This window comes from Silurus meridionalis, chromosome 15, assembly GCF_014805685.1.
Source record: "Silurus meridionalis isolate SWU-2019-XX chromosome 15, ASM1480568v1, whole genome shotgun sequence".
Lineage (NCBI taxonomy): Eukaryota > Metazoa > Chordata > Actinopteri > Siluriformes > Siluridae > Silurus > Silurus meridionalis.
This window is the reverse complement of record NC_060898.1, coordinates 21,424,116-21,443,299: the sequence shown is the minus strand read 5'-3', so window position 1 is coordinate 21,443,299 and position 19,184 is coordinate 21,424,116. Positions and strand designations below refer to the sequence as shown.

General features: G+C 39.6%; 2 protein-coding genes across 4 annotated transcripts; one reads left to right on the top strand and one right to left on the bottom strand.

The window, feature by feature from the left end:
- Window positions 1-2,926: 2,926 nt before the first annotated feature.
- On the bottom strand, window positions 2,927-6,597 carry LOC124398263 (polyadenylate-binding protein 3-like). The gene is made up of 8 exons (XM_046868352.1): window positions 6,449-6,597; window positions 6,010-6,192; window positions 4,830-5,026; window positions 4,575-4,690; window positions 4,383-4,479; window positions 4,191-4,292; window positions 3,884-4,081; window positions 2,927-3,664 (listed from the first exon to the last, which is right to left on the bottom strand). The coding sequence occupies exons 2-8, from the start codon at window positions 6,185-6,187 to the stop codon at window positions 2,927-2,929; spliced, it is 1,626 nt and encodes a 541-aa protein (XP_046724308.1). The 5' UTR covers window positions 6,188-6,192; window positions 6,449-6,597.
- A 4,353-nt stretch (window positions 6,598-10,950) lies between these two features.
- On the top strand, window positions 10,951-18,007 carry LOC124397649 (polyadenylate-binding protein 1A-like). 3 transcript variants are annotated; one of them, XM_046867258.1, is made up of 19 exons: window positions 10,951-11,103; window positions 11,759-11,941; window positions 12,244-12,440; window positions 12,537-12,652; window positions 12,784-12,880; window positions 12,983-13,084; window positions 13,175-13,372; window positions 13,583-13,878; window positions 14,002-14,080; window positions 14,186-14,287; window positions 14,389-14,586; window positions 14,797-15,003; window positions 15,118-15,219; window positions 15,324-15,521; window positions 15,732-15,991; window positions 16,124-16,202; window positions 16,318-16,419; window positions 16,519-16,715; window positions 16,926-17,128. In XM_046867258.1, the coding sequence occupies exons 2-19, from the start codon at window positions 11,764-11,766 to the stop codon at window positions 16,990-16,992; spliced, it is 2,775 nt and encodes a 924-aa protein (XP_046723214.1). In that variant the 5' UTR covers window positions 10,951-11,103; window positions 11,759-11,763; the 3' UTR covers window positions 16,993-17,128. The 3 variants fall into 3 exon arrangements, with proteins under 3 accessions (XP_046723214.1, XP_046723212.1, XP_046723215.1); XM_046867256.1 differs by having other exon boundaries at window positions 12,962-13,084; XM_046867259.1 differs by lacking the exons at window positions 15,732-15,991; window positions 16,124-16,202; window positions 16,318-16,419; window positions 16,519-16,715 and adding exons at window positions 17,716-17,759; window positions 17,928-18,007 and having other exon boundaries at window positions 10,952-11,103; window positions 12,962-13,084; window positions 16,926-17,414.
- The last annotated feature ends 1,177 nt before the right edge of the window (window positions 18,008-19,184 follow it).

The following is a 19,184-nucleotide window of genomic DNA, read 5'->3' as shown; positions in this document are numbered from 1 at the left end:
AGTCGTGTAAATAGCATAGAAGCGATTAGATACCAGGCCCTGCAGGTAAGAGAAGCCCTACTCAAGGTTGGAGAAAAATCAGCAGATCCTGCCATCTCCACACCTTCCTTTGAAAGTTTCCTTTGAAAATGCATATTTTTCTCTCTGTTTTGGCCTTCCGTCCACTCTGAGCCAGTGTTTTTAGTCAATCAAATTCAATTAAATTCGCATTCCTGTGTGGACTGTGAAAAGCGAGGCTTTTGAAAACAGTGGACACAACATGCAGTTTTTAAATGAAGGTTTTTTTATTGAAAACCCTCCAATGTGGCTTAATTACAACAATTCTGCATTGATGAGTGACCAAGATTCCTCCACAGCGCTGTAACAGACTCATTGTTGTTGCTGCTAAGGGTGGCCCAACCAGTTATAAGGTTTAGGGGCAAGCACTTTTTCACTCAGGGTCATGTACCGTATTTTCCAGACTATAAGCTGCTACTTTTTTCCCACGCTTTGAACCCCGCGGCTTAAACAATGAAGCGGCTAATTTATGGACTTTTCCGGGGTTTTTCCCGGTTTTACAAACTTCAAGCCAACAAAATGAGCCCCATAACATTAGACCAATGAAATTGGCGAACGGGTTCAGGTGAACCAATGAAACTCTTTATATTAAATCAGATGCGCTCCCACTAAATCGGCACGCAGCACATCATAAATATGGATGATGTTCCTCTGACGTTTGACCTGCCGCTCACTCGGACTGTCTACAGGAAATGTGAATCATTCGTCACGCTGAAAACAACCGGGCATGAAAAAACACACTTCACCTGTGTTCTGAGCTACACGGCATCGGGAGAAAAGATTCACCGATGGTGATTTTTAAACGCACGACGATGCCAAAAGAGAAATTGGCAAAAGGAAGGAGGAAGACAGTGAACAATGACTTTCTTGGTAGGCTACTGTTTAGATACAAGCCGTGTAACAGACACTGTCTTTCGTTAAAACCTGTGTTAAGTTCATTAGTTTCAGTGTAAACTCCTGCGGCTTATAGACAGGTGCGGCGTATTTATGTTCAAAATAAAATCTTTGTTAAATTCAGTGGTTGCGGCTTATATATGGGTGCGTTTAATAGTCCGGAAATTACGGTAGTTTTGGATTAGTTTTCCCCCAATAATAAAAACCTTCATTTAAAAACTGCATGTTGTGTTTACTTGTAAACACTTTTTTCACACCACTGTGTATGTATGTGTATATATATATATATATATATATATATATATATATATATATATATATATATATATATATATATATAGCGCAATCTCGATACTCAGGCCCCTCGCGAGTAACAAGAAATCGCGAGGTTTTGACTCCCTCCTTTTGATGGTTTCTTTTTTCAAGGGGATTTGTACTGTACTGTAAACTCAACAAAAGTTGTGAATTACTTGTCATAAATGTTTTATTTACTGCTTTAAATGATTAATACAACAATAAAATGGTTTAATCATAGTCCCAGCAGTAACAGTTTAGTAGTTCTGGGATTCTTCTTCTTCAGCTGGAGCTAGAGGTAACACTGTTTCCTCTTCAACAAATTGATATTGAGGTGGTGCTGGTTCTTCTTCAACAGTTGTATCTAGAAGTGGTGCTGGTTCCTCTTCAACAGCTGGAACTAGAGGTGACACTGTTTTCTCTTCAACAAATTGATATTGAGGTGGAAATGGTTCCTCTTCAACAGTTCTATCTTGAAGTGGTGCTGGTTCTTCTTCAACAGCTGGAGCTAGAGGTAACACTGTTTTCTCTTCAACAAATTGATATTGAGGTGGTGCTGGTTCCTCTTCAACAGTTCTATCTTGAAGTGGTGCTGGTTCTTCTTCAACAGCTGGAGCTAGAGGTAACACTGTTTTCTCTTCAACAAATTGATATTGAGGTGGTGCTGGTTCCTCTTCAACAGTTCTATCTTGAAGTGGTGCTGGTTCTTCTTCAACAGCTGGAGCTAGAGGTAACACTGTTTTCTCTTCAACAAATTGATATTGAGGTGGTGCTGGTTCCTCTTCAACAGTTCTATCTTGAAGTGGTGCTGGTTCTTCTTCAACAGCTGGAGCTAGAGGTAACACTGTTTTCTCTTCAACAAATTGATATTGAGGTGGTGCTGGTTCCTCTTCAACAGTTCTATCTTGAAGTGGTACTGGTTCTTCTTCAACAGCTGGAGCTAGAGGTAACACTGTTTTCTCTTCAACAAATTGATATTGAGGTGGTGCTGGTTCCTCTTCAACAGTTCTATCTTGAAGTGGTGCTGGTTCCTCTTCAACAGCTGGAGCTAGAGGTAACACTGTTTTCTCTTCAACAAATTGATATTGAGGTGGTGCTGGTTCCTCTTCAACAGTTCTATCTTGAAGTGGTGCTGGTTCTTCTTCAACAGCTGGAGCTAGAGGTAACACTGTTTTCTCTTCAACAAATTGATATTGAGGTGGTGCTGGTTCCTCTTCAACAGTTCTATCTTGAAGTGGTGCTGGTTCTTCTTCAACAGCTGGAGCTAGAGGTAACACTGTTTTCTCTTCAACAAATTGATATTGAGGTGGTGCTGGTTCCTCTTCAACAGTTCTATCTTGAAGTGGTGCTGGTTCTTCTTCAACAGCTGGAGCTAGAGGTAACACTGTTTTCTTCAACAAATTGATATTGAGGTGGTGCTGGTTCCTCTTCAACAGTTCTATCTTGAAGTGGTGCTGGTTCCTCTTCAACAGCTGGAGCTAGAGGTAACACTGTTTTCTCTTCAACAAATTGATATTGAGGTGGTGCTGGTTCCTCTTCAACAGTTCTATCTTGAAGTGGTACTGGTTCTTCTTCAACAGCTGGAGCTAGAGGTAACACTGTTTTCTCTTCAACAAATTGATATTGAGGTGGTGCTGGTTCCTCTTCAACAGTTCTATCTTGAAGTGGTGCTGGTTCCTCTTCAACAGCTGGAGCTAGAGGTAACACTGTTTTCTTCAACAAATTGATATTGAGGTGGTGCTGGTTCCTCTTCAACAGTTCTATCTTGAAGTGGTGCTGGTTCCTCTTCAACAGCTGGAGCTAGAGGTAACACTGTTTTCTCTTCAACAAATTGATATTGAGGTGGTGCTGGTTCCTCTTCAACAGTTCTATCTTGAAGTGGTGCTGGTTCTTCTTCAACAGCTGGAGCTAGAGGTAACACTGTTTTCTCTTCAACAAATTGATATTGAGGTGGTGCTGGTTCCTCTTCAACAGTTCTATCTTGAAGTGGTGCTGGTTCTTCTTCAACAGCTGGAGCTAGAGGTAACACTGTTTTCTCTTCAACAAATTGATAGTGAGGTGGAAATGGTTCCTCTTCAACAAATGGATATTGAGGTGGTGCTGGTTCCTCTTTAACAGTTGTATCTAGAAGTGGTGCTGGTTCCTCTTCAACAAATGGATATTGAGGTGGTGCTGGTTCCTCTTTAACAGTTGTATCTTGAAGTGGTGCTGGTTCCTCTTCAACAGCTGGAACTAGAGGTAACACTGTTTTCTCTTCAACAAATGGATATTCAGGTGGAAATTGTTCCTCTTCAACAGTTGTATTTTGAAGTGGTGCTGGTTCCTCTTCAACAGTTGTATCTTCAGGTGGTGTTTGTTCCTGTTCAAATTTTTTAGTTGTCTTAACCTTCCTTTTTGGTATTATAGCCTGATTCTGAGTCTGTAACACACATATACACACAGCTGTTAACACACTACAATGTGTCTTGTTTCACTCAGATCATGATCGATGCTAGCAGGAGGCTCTTGATGTAACTAGCTAGAGGGGGTTTTCAAACCTTTTGCAGCCAGAGACCCTTTTACCTGCAATATTTAACTTCAATAACAATTTATTTTAATGTGTACAGCTCGGGTTGCTAATGTTCTGAATGATCTTCACCTGCACCCTCCCTGTCCTCTGCACATTACTGTGGACAGGGGCATTCTGGTGACCTTTTTGCCGCTGAGCCACATCCACAAAAACTTTCTTTTCGCCCCACACAATGTCATTTATCTCCTCCTTAGCCTTCATGGCATCCTCAGCAGATGAAAATCGCACAAAGCCGTACCCCATGGAGCGGCCATTCTGCATAATGACCTGTAGGAGACAGTGAGAAGATTCTTTAGGACATACTACACAGTCAGCAAAGGGGAAACATACAAAGGTAATTGTGGAAGGAAAAAATGTTGTAAGGATTATTAGTGACCTTTGTTCCAGTGACGGTTCCAAATTTGGAAAATTCCTTGTGCAGGAACTCCTCATTTATATGCTCATCCAGGTTCTTTAAGTAGAGGTCAAGGCCCTCTCTCTGAAGCAGGGAAGACAAAGTCAGAATCCTGTGTTTGTGTGTGTGTGTGTGTGTGTGTGTGTGTGTGTGTGTGTGTGTGTGTGTTTTTACCTGCTTTTTGCTGAAGTCCTGGGTGCGGCGGCTTTTTGCTGAAGTCCTGTGTGCCTCAGCTTCACGTTCCTCATGAGATTTAAAGTGCTCAACGGAGCTGTAACACAACAGAGACACTGCTCATAGACACTTCTGTACATCTTTATGCCCACCTGATGTTGACCAAACCCACCCTTTCTAGCAATAGCTTACATTTTATGGTTGTTAAAAACTTTGCCGTCGAGTTCCTCCTTTGCCAAATTCGCCACTTCTTGAGACTCAAATTGGACGTAGCCGTACCCTTTTGGCCCTTTTTTGTAAGTGACAAACTTCGGAAAAGACACACGTCATGTCAATACACACAATTTATATCAAACAGATTTAATAAAGAACTTTAATATAAACAAATAATCACACTAATCGTGCAATATAGATGCAATACAGATCCAAACAGCTCAAAGCACAAACCTTGCATGACAGGACTTTTCCAAAAACTGAGAAGAAGTCAAAAAGTGCCGTGCTGTTAGTCATTGACAAATCTAAGTTTTTGATGAATAAGTTTCCAACGCCCCTCTTCCTCAAGGTGGAATCCTTCTGACACCACATGACTCTCATGGGCTTTCCAATAAGGATTTTATTATTGAGTGTCGCCAGTGCACGCTCAGCTGAGGGAACAAAATTCATTACCGGTCATTCATTTTAGTAAAAAAGACGATTCAGAATTACTTGTTACAGACTGGTATGAAAGATGATAAAAAGGTTTTGGTAGCCAATGAAGTGAATCCCACCTTTGATTAAAGAATTTATTGTCAGAAAATAAACAACAATGTGGCATTTCCAGAAGAAAATATGAGTGGTGTTTGACGGTCCAAAACTCTGCACGGGGTGGGTTCAGTCACCTTTGTGAGATTCGAGACGTGATTCTTCTCGGTGAGGCAAGCATCTCGATACATCACACCGAGTTTGCTGTTTTCTGAGTGGGGCGTCATTTGACGTCATTTGATGTCACTGACTTCAACTCCCCTCACTGTGCATATCTCCCTCTCACATTTTGACATCGAAGGTTCTCGCCATGTGTTGTGCTTCAATACGACACCGGTGAGGTTTGAGGTGCCACACGTTCAGGTCGGCGTGAGTTTTGGCGATCCCGTAAGCTAAATGGGATGCACAGTGGGTGGGGCTTTTGACATCACATACCAATGCAGATGCACATGCCGTTCAACTCCCCTCGCTCTGCTTAATTTTTTGACATGTCACATGCCCATGTCTGTGCATGTTTGTTTTTTAGTATATATAGTAAATATTCATGGGGGCGTGGCTTCACATGATCGCACTATATTGATGTAATCTCACTATACTGACGTCGTTTTGTGACCCTGTCCACTTGGTTACCGTTTCTGCTTTCCTGTACATTAAGTATGGGATAATTGCATCCCCCATGATGCATTTCCCTCCACCAGGCTGTTTATGTGTGAATCCTAGCTGTTTTCCCATTTTTTTCTATCGAGTGATTAATTGCCCCTTACCCATAATTTGTGGGGTATTGCGTGTATTGGCATGAATATGTGTATACGAGTTTTAAAAATGCAAAGTAAGCTATAAAATTGATCAAATCCAGAAATAGTTTATTATGTTTGGTTTGAATTACCTTCGGGTTGCTTGTAAAAGTTGACATATGCATAGCCAAGTGAAACATGAGTTTTCCAGCATCTGCAGACATGGACGGAGTGAATTTGGCCTGCAGGACTAAATTTCTGCACCAACACGGATTCTGTTACTTCAGGATGTAGATTACCAACGTACAGTGTTGACAGTTTAAAATCCATTTCACCTAAAAAATATAATAAATTGATTCCTCAGTGGTGAAGAAAAGCAAAAATACAAAAAATACTGTGGCGACCCCTAATGGGAGCAGCCGGAAGAAGAAAATGGTGTTTTCAATGACAAATCATCAGGACAAAAAACTGAACTTTTTTGTGCTATGTTTTCACATGGACAGTTTTAATTGTCGGATCTATATATATATATATATATATATATATATATATATATATATATATATATATATATATATATAAATAACTTACCAGTTACTGATGTACAGCAGTAGAATAAAATGTGCTGCTAAGCAATGTTAGTTGCTGCTGCTCCTGTCGGTAGTTGATGATGAATTCATGAAATTTTTGGGGTTTGCAGGAGCAGCATGTAGGATCTATGACGTCACAACATGAGCTCATTTGCATATTCTGCTGTTGAAGTATTCTGATCCACATTACTCCCAAGGCAAGTAAAGCACAAACACAATAAACAAAAAAAAACATTATTTCATAACAAACACAAAATTAACTTATATCAATAATGAAAAATTATTGTGTTCTGTATGTGTACAAAACAGGCCCCATTTAAATGCTTTCAGCGATTATACAGTCTGTTTCGATTTTGTTTTTACAGTCTGTCCTTGCGGTTTTGTTTTTTCACCACCAGATGGCCCTAGAGATCCTAATTAGCCTTAATGGTTTCCACCTTGGGCTTGTTAATAGAAATGAGACAATTAAATCCTTCTGTATCACTGAGACAGTAGGGATTCTGCCTGCTTTTGCCATTAAATTCCTGTAGTCAGCTACTTGCTATCATTCAGAAACACAACATAGTCTCAAAGAATATACAGTAAGATGCTTTAAGAGTGTTTGGGCCAAGAGATAGATAGATACATACATACACACGACATAAAATTGTTTGTGTTCTGATAAAAAATAGCAATAAATAATCTTTTTAATGTCACACGTGTCTTTTTTTATAACCGAAACACCGTTCTGAAACGTCTTTACATCCAATTTTGACTGCTCCCAGCACCCATACCAAACAAATAAATAATAATAATAATAATAATAATAATAATAATAATAATAATAATAGAGCCTTGGCCATGTTTTTTTTCAAGTATTTCTCAGGTTCTTCTTTGGGACACCCTTTATGATAGATACCCTTTAACTTTATGATAGATTTCGAGATTTCAGACCGTCTGAAATCTCGAAATCTATTATAAAGTTAATAAAGAACAAAGTAATCTATCAAAGTTAAAGGGTATCTATCATAAAGGGTGTCCCAGAGAAGAACCTGGGGGTAAATCCTGTTGGGGGAGGGGGGGGGACATGTCCCTCCCATCTGAGGGGTTGTCCCACCAAAAAATTATTTAAAAAATATTGCACTCTCTATTGTGAAAAATATATGTATGCATACCTAAATAGTTGTGTAAGTAGAAAAAAAAAACAAACGCAAAAACTGCATTTAGAAACAGAGTTCCCCCTCCTCTTCCTCACAGTGGTTTGACCCACTGCCTGCGTTCCCAATTCATCTCACCTTCTCTACACACACGAGTCAGGTGTGTGTCTGCGGCCCAATTAATGTTCAACTCCATTAACTAGGGTATTTTATTCACTTTAAATAAAGCGATTCTCTTTAATGTAGTTGATGCAGACTCATTCATAAATTAGTTGCAGCAAAAATGCTGATTAATGATGTAATTTTCCATGAATCTGCTCTATTAGCAATTCATATCACTTATCTAGTGAATGTTAGCTTGTTTACAATAACTTGTAGCATAGAGCACTGACACTAACACACCAAAGCCGTTTCCCATGCAGTGTTTTATTTCGGACGACTTGGTATAATGTTAATTTAACATTAACACACAATTAGCATATTGTTTATCTGTGCATTTACTAAATGAGCACTGTGCTACATCTGAACTGACCACACTGTAATTTTATATATAATCCATTTCTATTCTGTTCTTAAGTGTCTTAATTCATTTTAAATAAAATTCTAAACCTATTTTTAATTCCTTGTTTTTCTTTGTCATTAAACCTGAGATAAACTTTGAAAATAACCATAATTGACGCAGTCTCCATGCTACAATAATAATAATAAAAGCAAAGTTTTTCACTGTGGGGACACTGTGTCTTTATAAGTACAATTTGACTGTATTATTTGTGTCCCCTTCAAAAATTGCTCATGAGAAATTTTATATTTATTGCCATAAAATGGTCAGAATTACGCCTCAGATTAAACGCGTTAACATTCCAAACGCCGTTAAATACGGCGTTTTAAACAGTATTGGCGCCTTTTACGTACTTTTACCCGATTTAATGTTCGCTTGCAGCGTAAAATTAAATTTCTTCTGTTTATTTTCAAGCGAACTGGATTTTTCTGCTTATTGAATGGAAAAGAACTCCTACGAATTGGATTATCACAAATGATCTGTGCTGAAGAGTCAAGTCAAGAGTCAAGAGGCTTTTATTGTCATTTCTACTATACACAGTGGTACACAGTACACAGTAAAAATGAGACAACGTTTCTCCAGAACCCTGGTGCTACACTAAACAACAACAAACAAAACAACATAGAGCTACAACACAAGCTACATAAAGTGCATCGAGTGCAACCTAGTGCAAACAGTGCAGACAGACAGTGCAGACAGACAGTGCAGACAGACGACACAAGACAAGACATAAAACCCTATATAGCGCCGACCAGTAAACCTACTGTATACTTGATTATACAGTACTGTACAAGAAAACTGTAAAAAACTATACAAAATAAAAAAAACAACTATCCCAGAAGTGAGTATAAACAGTCGGTCTTGGTCTGGTCTGGTTCTGTTCATCACTGATTGGATGAGAACAGTTCAATATTACTGGCTGTGGAAATCAATGGGTGGTGACTCATTATACTATAAGAAAAATGGCGTTAAAGACGCGCGATCTGTGCAAAACGCCGTTTTTTTATGCCGCCACATGACAAAATGAACGCCGTAAAAAGCGGCGCTTTTCTTGTATACTAAACGCCGTCAAATACGGTGTCATTTACGTAATTTTCGTAACGCGCTTTTTACGGCATTTGTGAGCACAACAGCGGATTTTACGGCGCCAATACGGTTTAAAATGCCGTATTTAGCGGCGTTTTGAATGTTAGCGCGTTTAATCTGAGGCGTAATTCTGACCCTTTTGGCTTGCCATACTACAGCAGGGGTCACCAACCTTTCTGACACTGAGAGCTACTTTTTGGGTACCGATTAATGTGAAGGGCTACCAGTTTGATACACACTTCTGAAATAACAAATTTGCTCAATTTACCCTTAATTATATGTTATTATTAATAATTAATGATATTTATCTATGTCAAACTCAATTGCACAGGGGGCCAAAACTCACTTTAGGTCACGGGCCGAACAGGATAAACATTTATTGAACACACTAAAACAATGTTTTTTTTTTTTTACATAAATATGAATAAATACAGACAGGAATATTATTCCAGAATAAATCAACTTAAACTTGAAATAAATAGCTCTCCATAAAAATCTCTCCTGTCAAAATTATACAAGTTAGAAATATGAACATGCTGCAAAAACCCTGAACAAATCAATAAGAATTGTGCAACAACAAATCAAAACAATCAGATTTCTTTGCTCTTATGCCATTTTATAAAAAAATAATGTTAAACTTTAAATAACCTTAAAATATTTTGCTCTCCATAAAAATATCTCCAGTCAAACACCAGACGTCTCACAGCTTCATCATGCAGCTCTTCAGAAACTCTCTCTCAGTAAATAACCTGCTGATGAGACTCTGATTTCTCCTCTGTTTTCACACCAGCTTCACTTTGTGATTTAGCTGTGGTGAAAAACATCTGCTGAAATGTCAGATTCTTCTTTAACTCTTCTCCTTTCTGTATCTTCTGCTCTGCATTCAGGATTTTCAGCTTCTCCTGATGTTTTGTCTCGTATTTCAGTCTTAGATTCAATTCCTTAATTACAGCCACATTCGCTCCACAAATAAGACACACGTGTTTACCGGCAGTGTCAGTAAACATCTACTCAGAATCCAATCGGTTTTAAAAGGCTCTGTTTTAAGTATCAACTTTTCTCTTCGCCACTGTGAGGCGCTGTTTCACAATAACTGTATAATAGGGTTAAATACATCAACAGAAGCTCGACTTGATTGACGCTGGAATGTTCCCAGGTAGTCTAGCGTTCGGTAAGGCAGCTGAAGCGCTGCATTATGGGATATGTAGTTTTGTGTTATCAGCGATTTATATCGCCGGATTATTAATAACAATAATAATAGATCTTTATAAAATCATCTCGCGGGCCAGATGTAATTGTACATCGGGCCAGATGAGACTTGAGTTTAACACGTGATCTACAGTGTACAGAGTTTCTCGATATTATTATGCTGTGGGAAAACCGGTTTACACGTTTACACCACGAGAGGAAAAAAAATACATGATCCAAAAAAACATTTTTAACACGCTTAACGTGACTTAATGCGAGAAGTGTAGAATATAAGAAGAGCAAAATCCAATCTAAAAGGCAAAAACGATAACAATACCATACCGAGCAGAGCAATGATTAGGGCTAATTAGGAACTCTGGGCCCATCTTGTGGTGGAAAACCGGAACCACAAGGACCGGAAATCCCCTGAATCTTTCAAAAAATCTTTCAGAAAAAGGTTTGGAGAGTCGTATAACCAGAGGGAGTCCTACAGACTGCTGTGACGCAACAGTGGAATATGCAAATGAGCTCATGATAGATCCTATATTGTGCTCCTGCAAACCAGAAATCTCATCAGTTTAGTCTCAACTACCGACACAAGCAGCAGCAAAAAAACAGGAGCAGCAGCAATAATAGAGCTAAGCCTCAAATATACATTTTATTCTACTGTTGTACATTGTAGTATTGGTAAGTAGATTTGCATATATATAAGCAAGGCTGTCAGTCGATTGCAACTTAATCACACATTTTCATCTGTTCTTAATGTACCTCAAATTAATTCTTTAAAATTTCACATTTACAATTATTTTACATTAAACGTTTTGATACTCTAATCAACATGGACATGGATAACTATGGGTGCTTTATGCAAATGTTTGTTTATTATTAGTGAAACAGTAAGACAAATGTTAAAGATTGAAAAAGTTTATTAAATATCCGAGTAAAGAAAGGACGTTGTGAATTGCCTCATATTTATTAATATTTTTAAATAAAAAAGTCAAACAGAAATGTGTGCTTTATTAATCGCACAGCAATAATATTTGTGACTTTAAAATTAATTAGCACTAGCACGTTAATTTTGAAAGCCCTAATATATGTGTATAAATGACAGCCCTATTAAATATATATATATATATATGTATATATGTTGTTTCATAATTGTTATTCTGATATGTCTCAGACTGTTTATTTTTATTTGTCTATTTATTTATTCAATATCCAATTTATTGTTTAATTTTCATGCAGTATTGAGAAATGTAGGATCCTTTAGACCATTAAATTTTATCCTTTGGTGTTTATGCTCTGCTCCACATCTGAGAGTTTAATTAATTATATTTTTTAGGTAAAATGGATTTAAACCTGTCAACACTGTATGTGGGTGATCTGCACCCCAACGTAACAGAATCCATGCTGGTGCAGAAATTCAGTCCTCTGGGCCAAATTCACTCTGTCCGCGTCTGCAGGTGCTGGAAAACCCATGTTTCACTTGGCTATGCATATGTCAACTTTTACCAGCAACTTGATGGTAATGTGATTCACTATTTCTGGACTTTATATACTTCATAGCCCACTTAATGCTTCATATTTAACTCATATATTATTATACTATATTATAGAATATTATTATTACATTGTGGAGGTTATTAATTTTCTTATGAGAAATGCTTTAATTAAAGGTGGGATTCACTTATTAGCTACCAAATCCTTTTTATCATATTTCATACCAATCTGTACCAATGGTAGCATTAATTCTAAATATGACTTTACATAGTCTTTTTTTTTTTTTTTTACTAAATTCAATGACCTGTATGAATTTTGTTCCCTCAGCTGAGCGTGCATTGGCGAAACTCAATTATGCTATCCTTATGGGGAAGCCAATGAGAGTCATGTGGTGTCAGAAAGATTCCACATTGAGGAGGAGTGGTGTTGGAAACTTGTTCATTAAGAACTTGGATTTGGAAACGACTAACAGCACGGACCTTTTTGAACTCTTTTCATTCTTTGGGAAAGTCCTGTCATGCAAGGTTCGAACTGTTTGGCATGATTAGTGTGTTTTTTAGTGTATCAGATTTCTGTGATATAAATTGTGTGTACTAACATGACATGTGTCTCTTCTGAAGTTTTTCACTTACAAGAAAGGGCCAAAAGGGTACGGCTATGTCCAATTCGAGTCTCAAGAGGCAGCGGATTTGGCAAAAGAGGAACTTGATGGCAAACTTCTTAACGGCCGTAAAATGTAAGCTATTGATAGAAAGTGTTGGTTTGGTCATATTGAGGTATTTCAGTCAATATCAATTGGTAGTATTGGTCGTGTGGGCAAAAAGATGTACAGCAATGTTCAAACACAGTGTCTGTGTTGTGTTACAGCTCCGTTGAACACTTTAAATCTTGTGAGGAACGTGAAGCTGAGGCACCCAGGACTTCAGCAAAAAGCCGCCGCACCCAGGACTTCAGCAAAAAGCAGGTAAATACACACACACACACACACACACACACACACACACACAACCACACACACACATACATACATAAATAACACACACAGGATTTGCCTTTTCTGCTCCAGAAAGAGGGCCTGGACCTCTACGTGAAGAACCTAAATGAGCATATAAATGACAAGTTCCTACAAAGGAAGTTCTCCAAATTTGGAACTGTTACTGGAGCAAAGGTCAGTAATTATCTTTACACTTTCCTGTGTATGTTTCTTCTTGCTGTCTTTTGAGTGTGTTCTAAAGAGTCTTCTCACTGTCTCCTACAGGTCATGATGCAGAATGGCCGCTCCAGGGGGTACGGCTTTGTGCGATTTTTATCTGCTGAGGATGCCATGAAGGCTAAGGAGGAGATAAATGGCACTGTGTGGGGCGAAATGAAAGTCTTTGTGGATGTTGCTTATTGGTGCAAAGATCACCAGAATACCCCTGTCCATAGTAATGTGAAGAGGACGGGGAGAGTGCAGGTGAAGATCATTCAGAACCCGAGCTGCACACATGAAAATAATTTGATATTAAAGTTAAATATTGCAGGTAAAAGGGTCTCTGGCTGCAGAAGGTTTGAAAACCCCCTCTAGGTAGTTACCTCAAAAGCCTCCTGATAACAGTAATTATGTTCTGAGTGGAACACAATGAAATGAAGTGTGTTAACCGCTGTGTGTATCTGTGTGGTATAGACTCGGAATATGGCTCAAAGAAAGCCACAAGATCCAGCCGTCGAAGAGGAACTAGTCCCACTTCTAGATCCAGCTGTTGCAGAGGAACCAGCTTCACCTCAAGATCCAACTGTTGAAGAGGAACCAGCACCACCTCAAGATCCAACTGTTGAAGAGGAAACAGAACCACCTCAAGATCCAACTGTTGAAGAGGAACCAGCCCCACCTCAAGACGGCTATGTCCAATTTGAGTCTCAAGAAGCAGCAAATTTGGCAAAGGTGGAGCTTGACGGCAAAGTTCTTAACGACCGTACAATGTAAGCTATAGATAGAGAGTGTGGGTTTGGTCAAATTTCAGTCAATATCAGTTGGTAGTATTGGTGGTATGGGCATTAACATGTACAGCAGTGTCTAAACGCAGTGTCTCTGTTGTGTTAAAGCTCCGCTGAACACTTTAAATCTTGTGAGCAACGTAAAGCTGTGATGAATAACTACACCCAGGGCTTCAGCAACAAGCAGGTAAACACACACACACACACACACACACACACACACACACACACACACACACACACACACACACAAAACACACACAGAATTCTGACTTTTCCTTTTCTGCTCCAGAAAGAGGGCCTGGACCTCTACGTGAAGAACCTGGATGAGCATATAAATCACAAGTACCTACAAAGGAAGTTCTCCAAATTTGGAACCGTCACTGGTGCAAAGGTCACTAATCTTTACACTTTCCTCCTTCCACAATGACCTGTGTATTTTTCCTCTTGCTGTCTGTTGAGTGTGTTCTAGAATCTTCTCACTGTCTCCTACAGGTCATAGTGCAGGATGGCCGCTCCAGGGGGTACGGCTTTGTGCGATTTTTATCTGCTGAGGACGCTATGAAGGCTAAGGAGGAGATAAATGGCACTGTGTGGGGCAAAAAGAAAGTCTTTGTGGATGTTGCTGATTGGTGCAAAGATCACCAGGATGCCCCTGTCCATAGTAATGTGAAGAGGACGGGGAGGGTGCAGGTGAAGATCATTCAGAACCCGAGCTGCACACATGAAAATGATTTAATATTAAAGTTAAATATTGCAGGTAAAAGGGTCTCTGGCTGCAGAAGGTTTGAAAACCCCCTCTAGCTAGTTACCTCAAAAGCCTCCTGCTAGCAGTAATTATGTTCTGAGTGGAACACAATGAAATGAAGTGTGTTAACCGCTGTGTGTATCTGTGTGGTATAGATTTGGAATATGGCTCTAAGAAAGCCACAAGATTCAGCCGTCGAAGAGGAACCAGTCCCACTTCTAGATCCAACTGTTGAAGTGGAACCAGCACTAGCTCTAGATCCAGCTGTTGAAGAGGAAATGGCTCCACCCCAAGATCCAAATGCTGAACAGAAATTAGTTCTAACTCAAGATCAAGATTCAGCTAAAGGGCGTTCATTATTTGTGAGTAAAGTTGAGATGGACTAGGACACACACACACACACACACACACACACACACACACACACACACATACAAAACACACACAGAATTCTGACTTTGCCTTTTCTGCTCCAGAGAGAGGGCCTGGACCTCTACGTGAAGAACCTGGATGAGCATATAAATCACAACTACCTACAAAGGATATTCTCCAAATTTGGACCTGTCATTGGAACAACGGTCAGCAACTTTTTTTACACTTTCCTCCTATCACTATGACCTGTGTATGTTTCCTCTTGCTGTCTGTTGAGTGTGTTCTAGAGTCTTCTCACTGTCTCCTACAGGTCATGATGCAGGATGGCCGCTCCAAGGGGTACGGCTTTGTGCGATTTTTATCTGCCGAGGACGCTATGAAGGCTAAGGAGGAGATAAATGGCACAGTGTGGGGCGAAAACAAAGTCTTTGTGGATGTTGCTTATTGGTGCAAAGATCACCAGAATGCCCCTGTCCATAGTGATGTAAAGAGGACGGGGAGGGTGCAGGTGAAGATTATTCAGAACCCGAGCTGCACACATGAAAATGATTTGATATTAAAGTTAAATATTGCAGGTAAAAGGGTCTCTGGCTGCAGAAGGTTTGAAAACCCCCTCTAGCTAGTTACCTCAAAAGCCTCCTGCTAGCAGTAATTATGTTCTGAGTGAAACACAATGAAATGAAGTGTGTTAACCGCTGTGTGTCTCTGTGTGGTATAGACTCGGAGTATGGCTCGAAGAAAGAAGGTTCAGCCGAGTAAAAAAGTTGTCACAGAAAAGCCACAAGATCCAGCCTTTGAAGAGGAACCAGTCCCACCTCTAGATCCAGCTGTTGAAGAGGAGCCAGCATCACCTCTAGATCCAGTTGCTAAAGAGGAACCAGCCTCATCTCAAGATGGCTATGTCCAATTTGAGTCTCAAGAAGCAGCGAATTTGGCAAAGGTGGAGCTTGACGGCAAAGTTCTTAACGAACGTACAATGTAAGCTATAGATAGAGAGTGTGGGTTTGGTCAAATTTCTCAAATTTCAGTCAATATCAGTTGGTAGTATTGGTGGTATGGGCATTAACATGTACAGCAGTGTCTAAACGCAGTGTCTCTGTTGTGTTACAGCTCCGTTGAACAGTTTAAATCTCGTGAGCAACGTAAAGCTGTGACGAATAACTACACCCAGGGCTTCAGCAACAAGCAGGTAAACACACACACACACAGACACACACACACACACACACACACACACACACACACACACACACACACACATACAAAACACACACAGAATTCTGACTTTTTCTTTTCTGCTCCAGAAAGAGGGCCTGGACCTCTACGTGAAGAACCTGGATGAGCATATAAATCACAAGTACCTACAAAGGAAATTCTCGAAATTTGGAACCGTCACTGGTGCAAAGGTCACTAATCTTTACACTTTCCTCCTTCCACAATGACCTGTGTATGTTTCCTCTTGCTGTCTGCTGAGTGTGTTCTAGAGTCTTCTCACTCTCCTACAGGTTATGATGCAGGATGGCCGCTCCAGGGGGTACGGCTTTGTGCGATTTTTATCTGCTGAGGACGCTATGAAGGCTAAGGAGGAGATAAATGGCACTGTGTGGGGCAAAAACAAAGTCTTTGTGGATGTTGCTAATTGGCACAAAGATCACCAGAATGCCCCTGTCCATAGTAATGTGAAGAGGACAGGAGGGTGCAGGTGAAGATCATTCAGAACCCGAACTGCACACATGAAAATGATTTGATATTAAAGTTAAATATTGCAGGTAAAAGGGTCTCTGGCTGCAGAAGGTTTGAAAACCCCCTCTAGCTAGTTACCTTAAAAGCCTCCTGCTAGCAGTAATTATGTTCTGAGTGAAACACAATGAAATGAAGTGTGTTAACCGCTGTGTGTATCTGTGTGGTATAGATTTCTAATATGGCTCCAAGAAGGCCACAAGATCCAGCCGTCGAAGAGGAACCAGTCCCACTTCTAGATCCAGCTGTTGCAGAGGAACCAGCTTCACCTCAAGATCCAACTGTTGAAGAGGAACCAGCACTAGCTCTAGATCCAGCTGTTGAAGAGGAACCAGCCCCACCTCTTGATCCAGCTGTTGAAGAGGAACCAGCTCTAGATCCAGCTGTTAAAGAGGAACCAGCCCCACCTCAAGATCCAACTGTTGAAGAGGAACCAGCACCAGCTCCAGTTACAGCTGTTGAAGAGGAACCAGCACCAGCTCTAGATCCAGCTGTCGAAGAGGAACCAGCCCCACCTCAAGACCCAACTGTTGAAGAGGAACCAGCCTCACCTCAAGACCCAACTGTTGAAGAGGAAATGGCTCCACCCCAAGATCCAAATGCTGAACAGAAATCAGTTCTACCTCAAGATCAAGATTCAGCTAAAGGGCGTTCATTATTTGTGAGTGAAGTTGAGATGGACTAGGACACAACACACACACACACACACACACACACACACACACACACACACACACACACACACACACACACAATTATTAATATATTCATGGTTGTAGTAACGAGTGTATATTTGAATAATTCCAAATGTTTCATTTTGATGAACTGTCGATATTAAAATGACAATTTCGCCTTTGCCATGTGGAAACAAAACTCCACCCCCCGATTCCTAATTTACATTTATTTATAATTACACAGATTTCTACTCTATTTACTCTTTATATGTGTGTGTTTGTGTGCAGATGGATCAAATGGAAATGCTCCTAGAAAAGCAGTAATCAAGCCAGTGAGTATCTGTCCTAAAAACTGGATTTTGTGCTAATAATTGTTTATGTAATACACAATATTATCTTCACACACACACACACACACACACACACACACACACACACACACACACACACACACACACACACGTTGTGTAAACTAAAACCCCTCTGCATTTCTCTTTCAGGAAACTCTAAAGATGCTCCCTGGCACAGAAAATTAGAGGCAGAACTAAAACTTAATGAATAAAATAAACCCTTCACACAACATTTTACTTTAAAGTGATTATTGACATGAACATTTGCGCCCAACTTTCTTATACACGCAGTTCTATAGTTCAATTTTTTGCAATGTAAAGTATCTCAAGAACATTCTTCAGAAGAGATGACTGCGGATGGAGCCACTAAGAAACCATGAAGATGATCATTTTTGAGTCAGTGTACCGCCAGCAACTTCGACTCCATGATAAAACTATAAAGAATTTCCTGGTTGCACAATTTTGGACTATGGAGTACACTGTTATAGACAGTTCTAGTATTTATAATCACACTATGCGGAGTCTAGATGAGGATGGATTACCTTCTGAGTTTCTTTTGAACATTTCTTACTCAAATCATCTCAGGACGTTTTTAAACTCACCTAATCTGGCTAAATGTATGAATTTAAACATGTATTTGTAATCAGAATTGAGAGGAAGATGTAGCTCATTATGATTAGGTCATGAATTCAAATCCATGCACCATTTAGCTGCTACTGCTGGGCTCCTGAACAAGGCCCTCAAATCCCAACTGCTCAGATGTATAAAAGTCACTGTGGATAAGTACGTCTGCCAAATGACAAATAAATTGAACTGAGCCTGTAGTGATCGCTTTGCTCGTGTCCCATATTCAGAGTTCATAAATAAACCAAACACTTGCTCAATTTGTCCATCAGATGGTGCAGCGTGTTCACTGTGAGAGACAGAATAGATTAGAAGTCACAGAAAGAAAAAATTCATACAGCACACACACTCTTCATCTATCTAAAAATTTAAATGTAAAAATGTAAAAAGTTAAAAAAAGTATTCACTTTTGATTGTAATTGATTTTGGGGACCAGATCATACAAATAAAATCTGCTGTAAGTTGATGTCACAGCAGAATCTGAGACAGAGGAGTCACATCACATCCCTAAATTAATTGATCATCTATTTTCAGTTTCATGATAATAATCTGCGAGTCATGAGTGGTGAATATCAACATTTTTATTTTAAAACATCCAACCTGCGCAAACACGGCTAGGTAAGCTGTTAGCTAGCTCGGTGAACTAGACTAGCTAGTCAGATCTTTCTGTGTGTCTAGAAATGTTCAGGAACTTCTAATAGACCAGGATAGGAAAATATAAGCAAATAAGCAAGCAAGCTCTTGAGGTTATTACACATTAGAAGTTTAGATTTTAAAATGAAG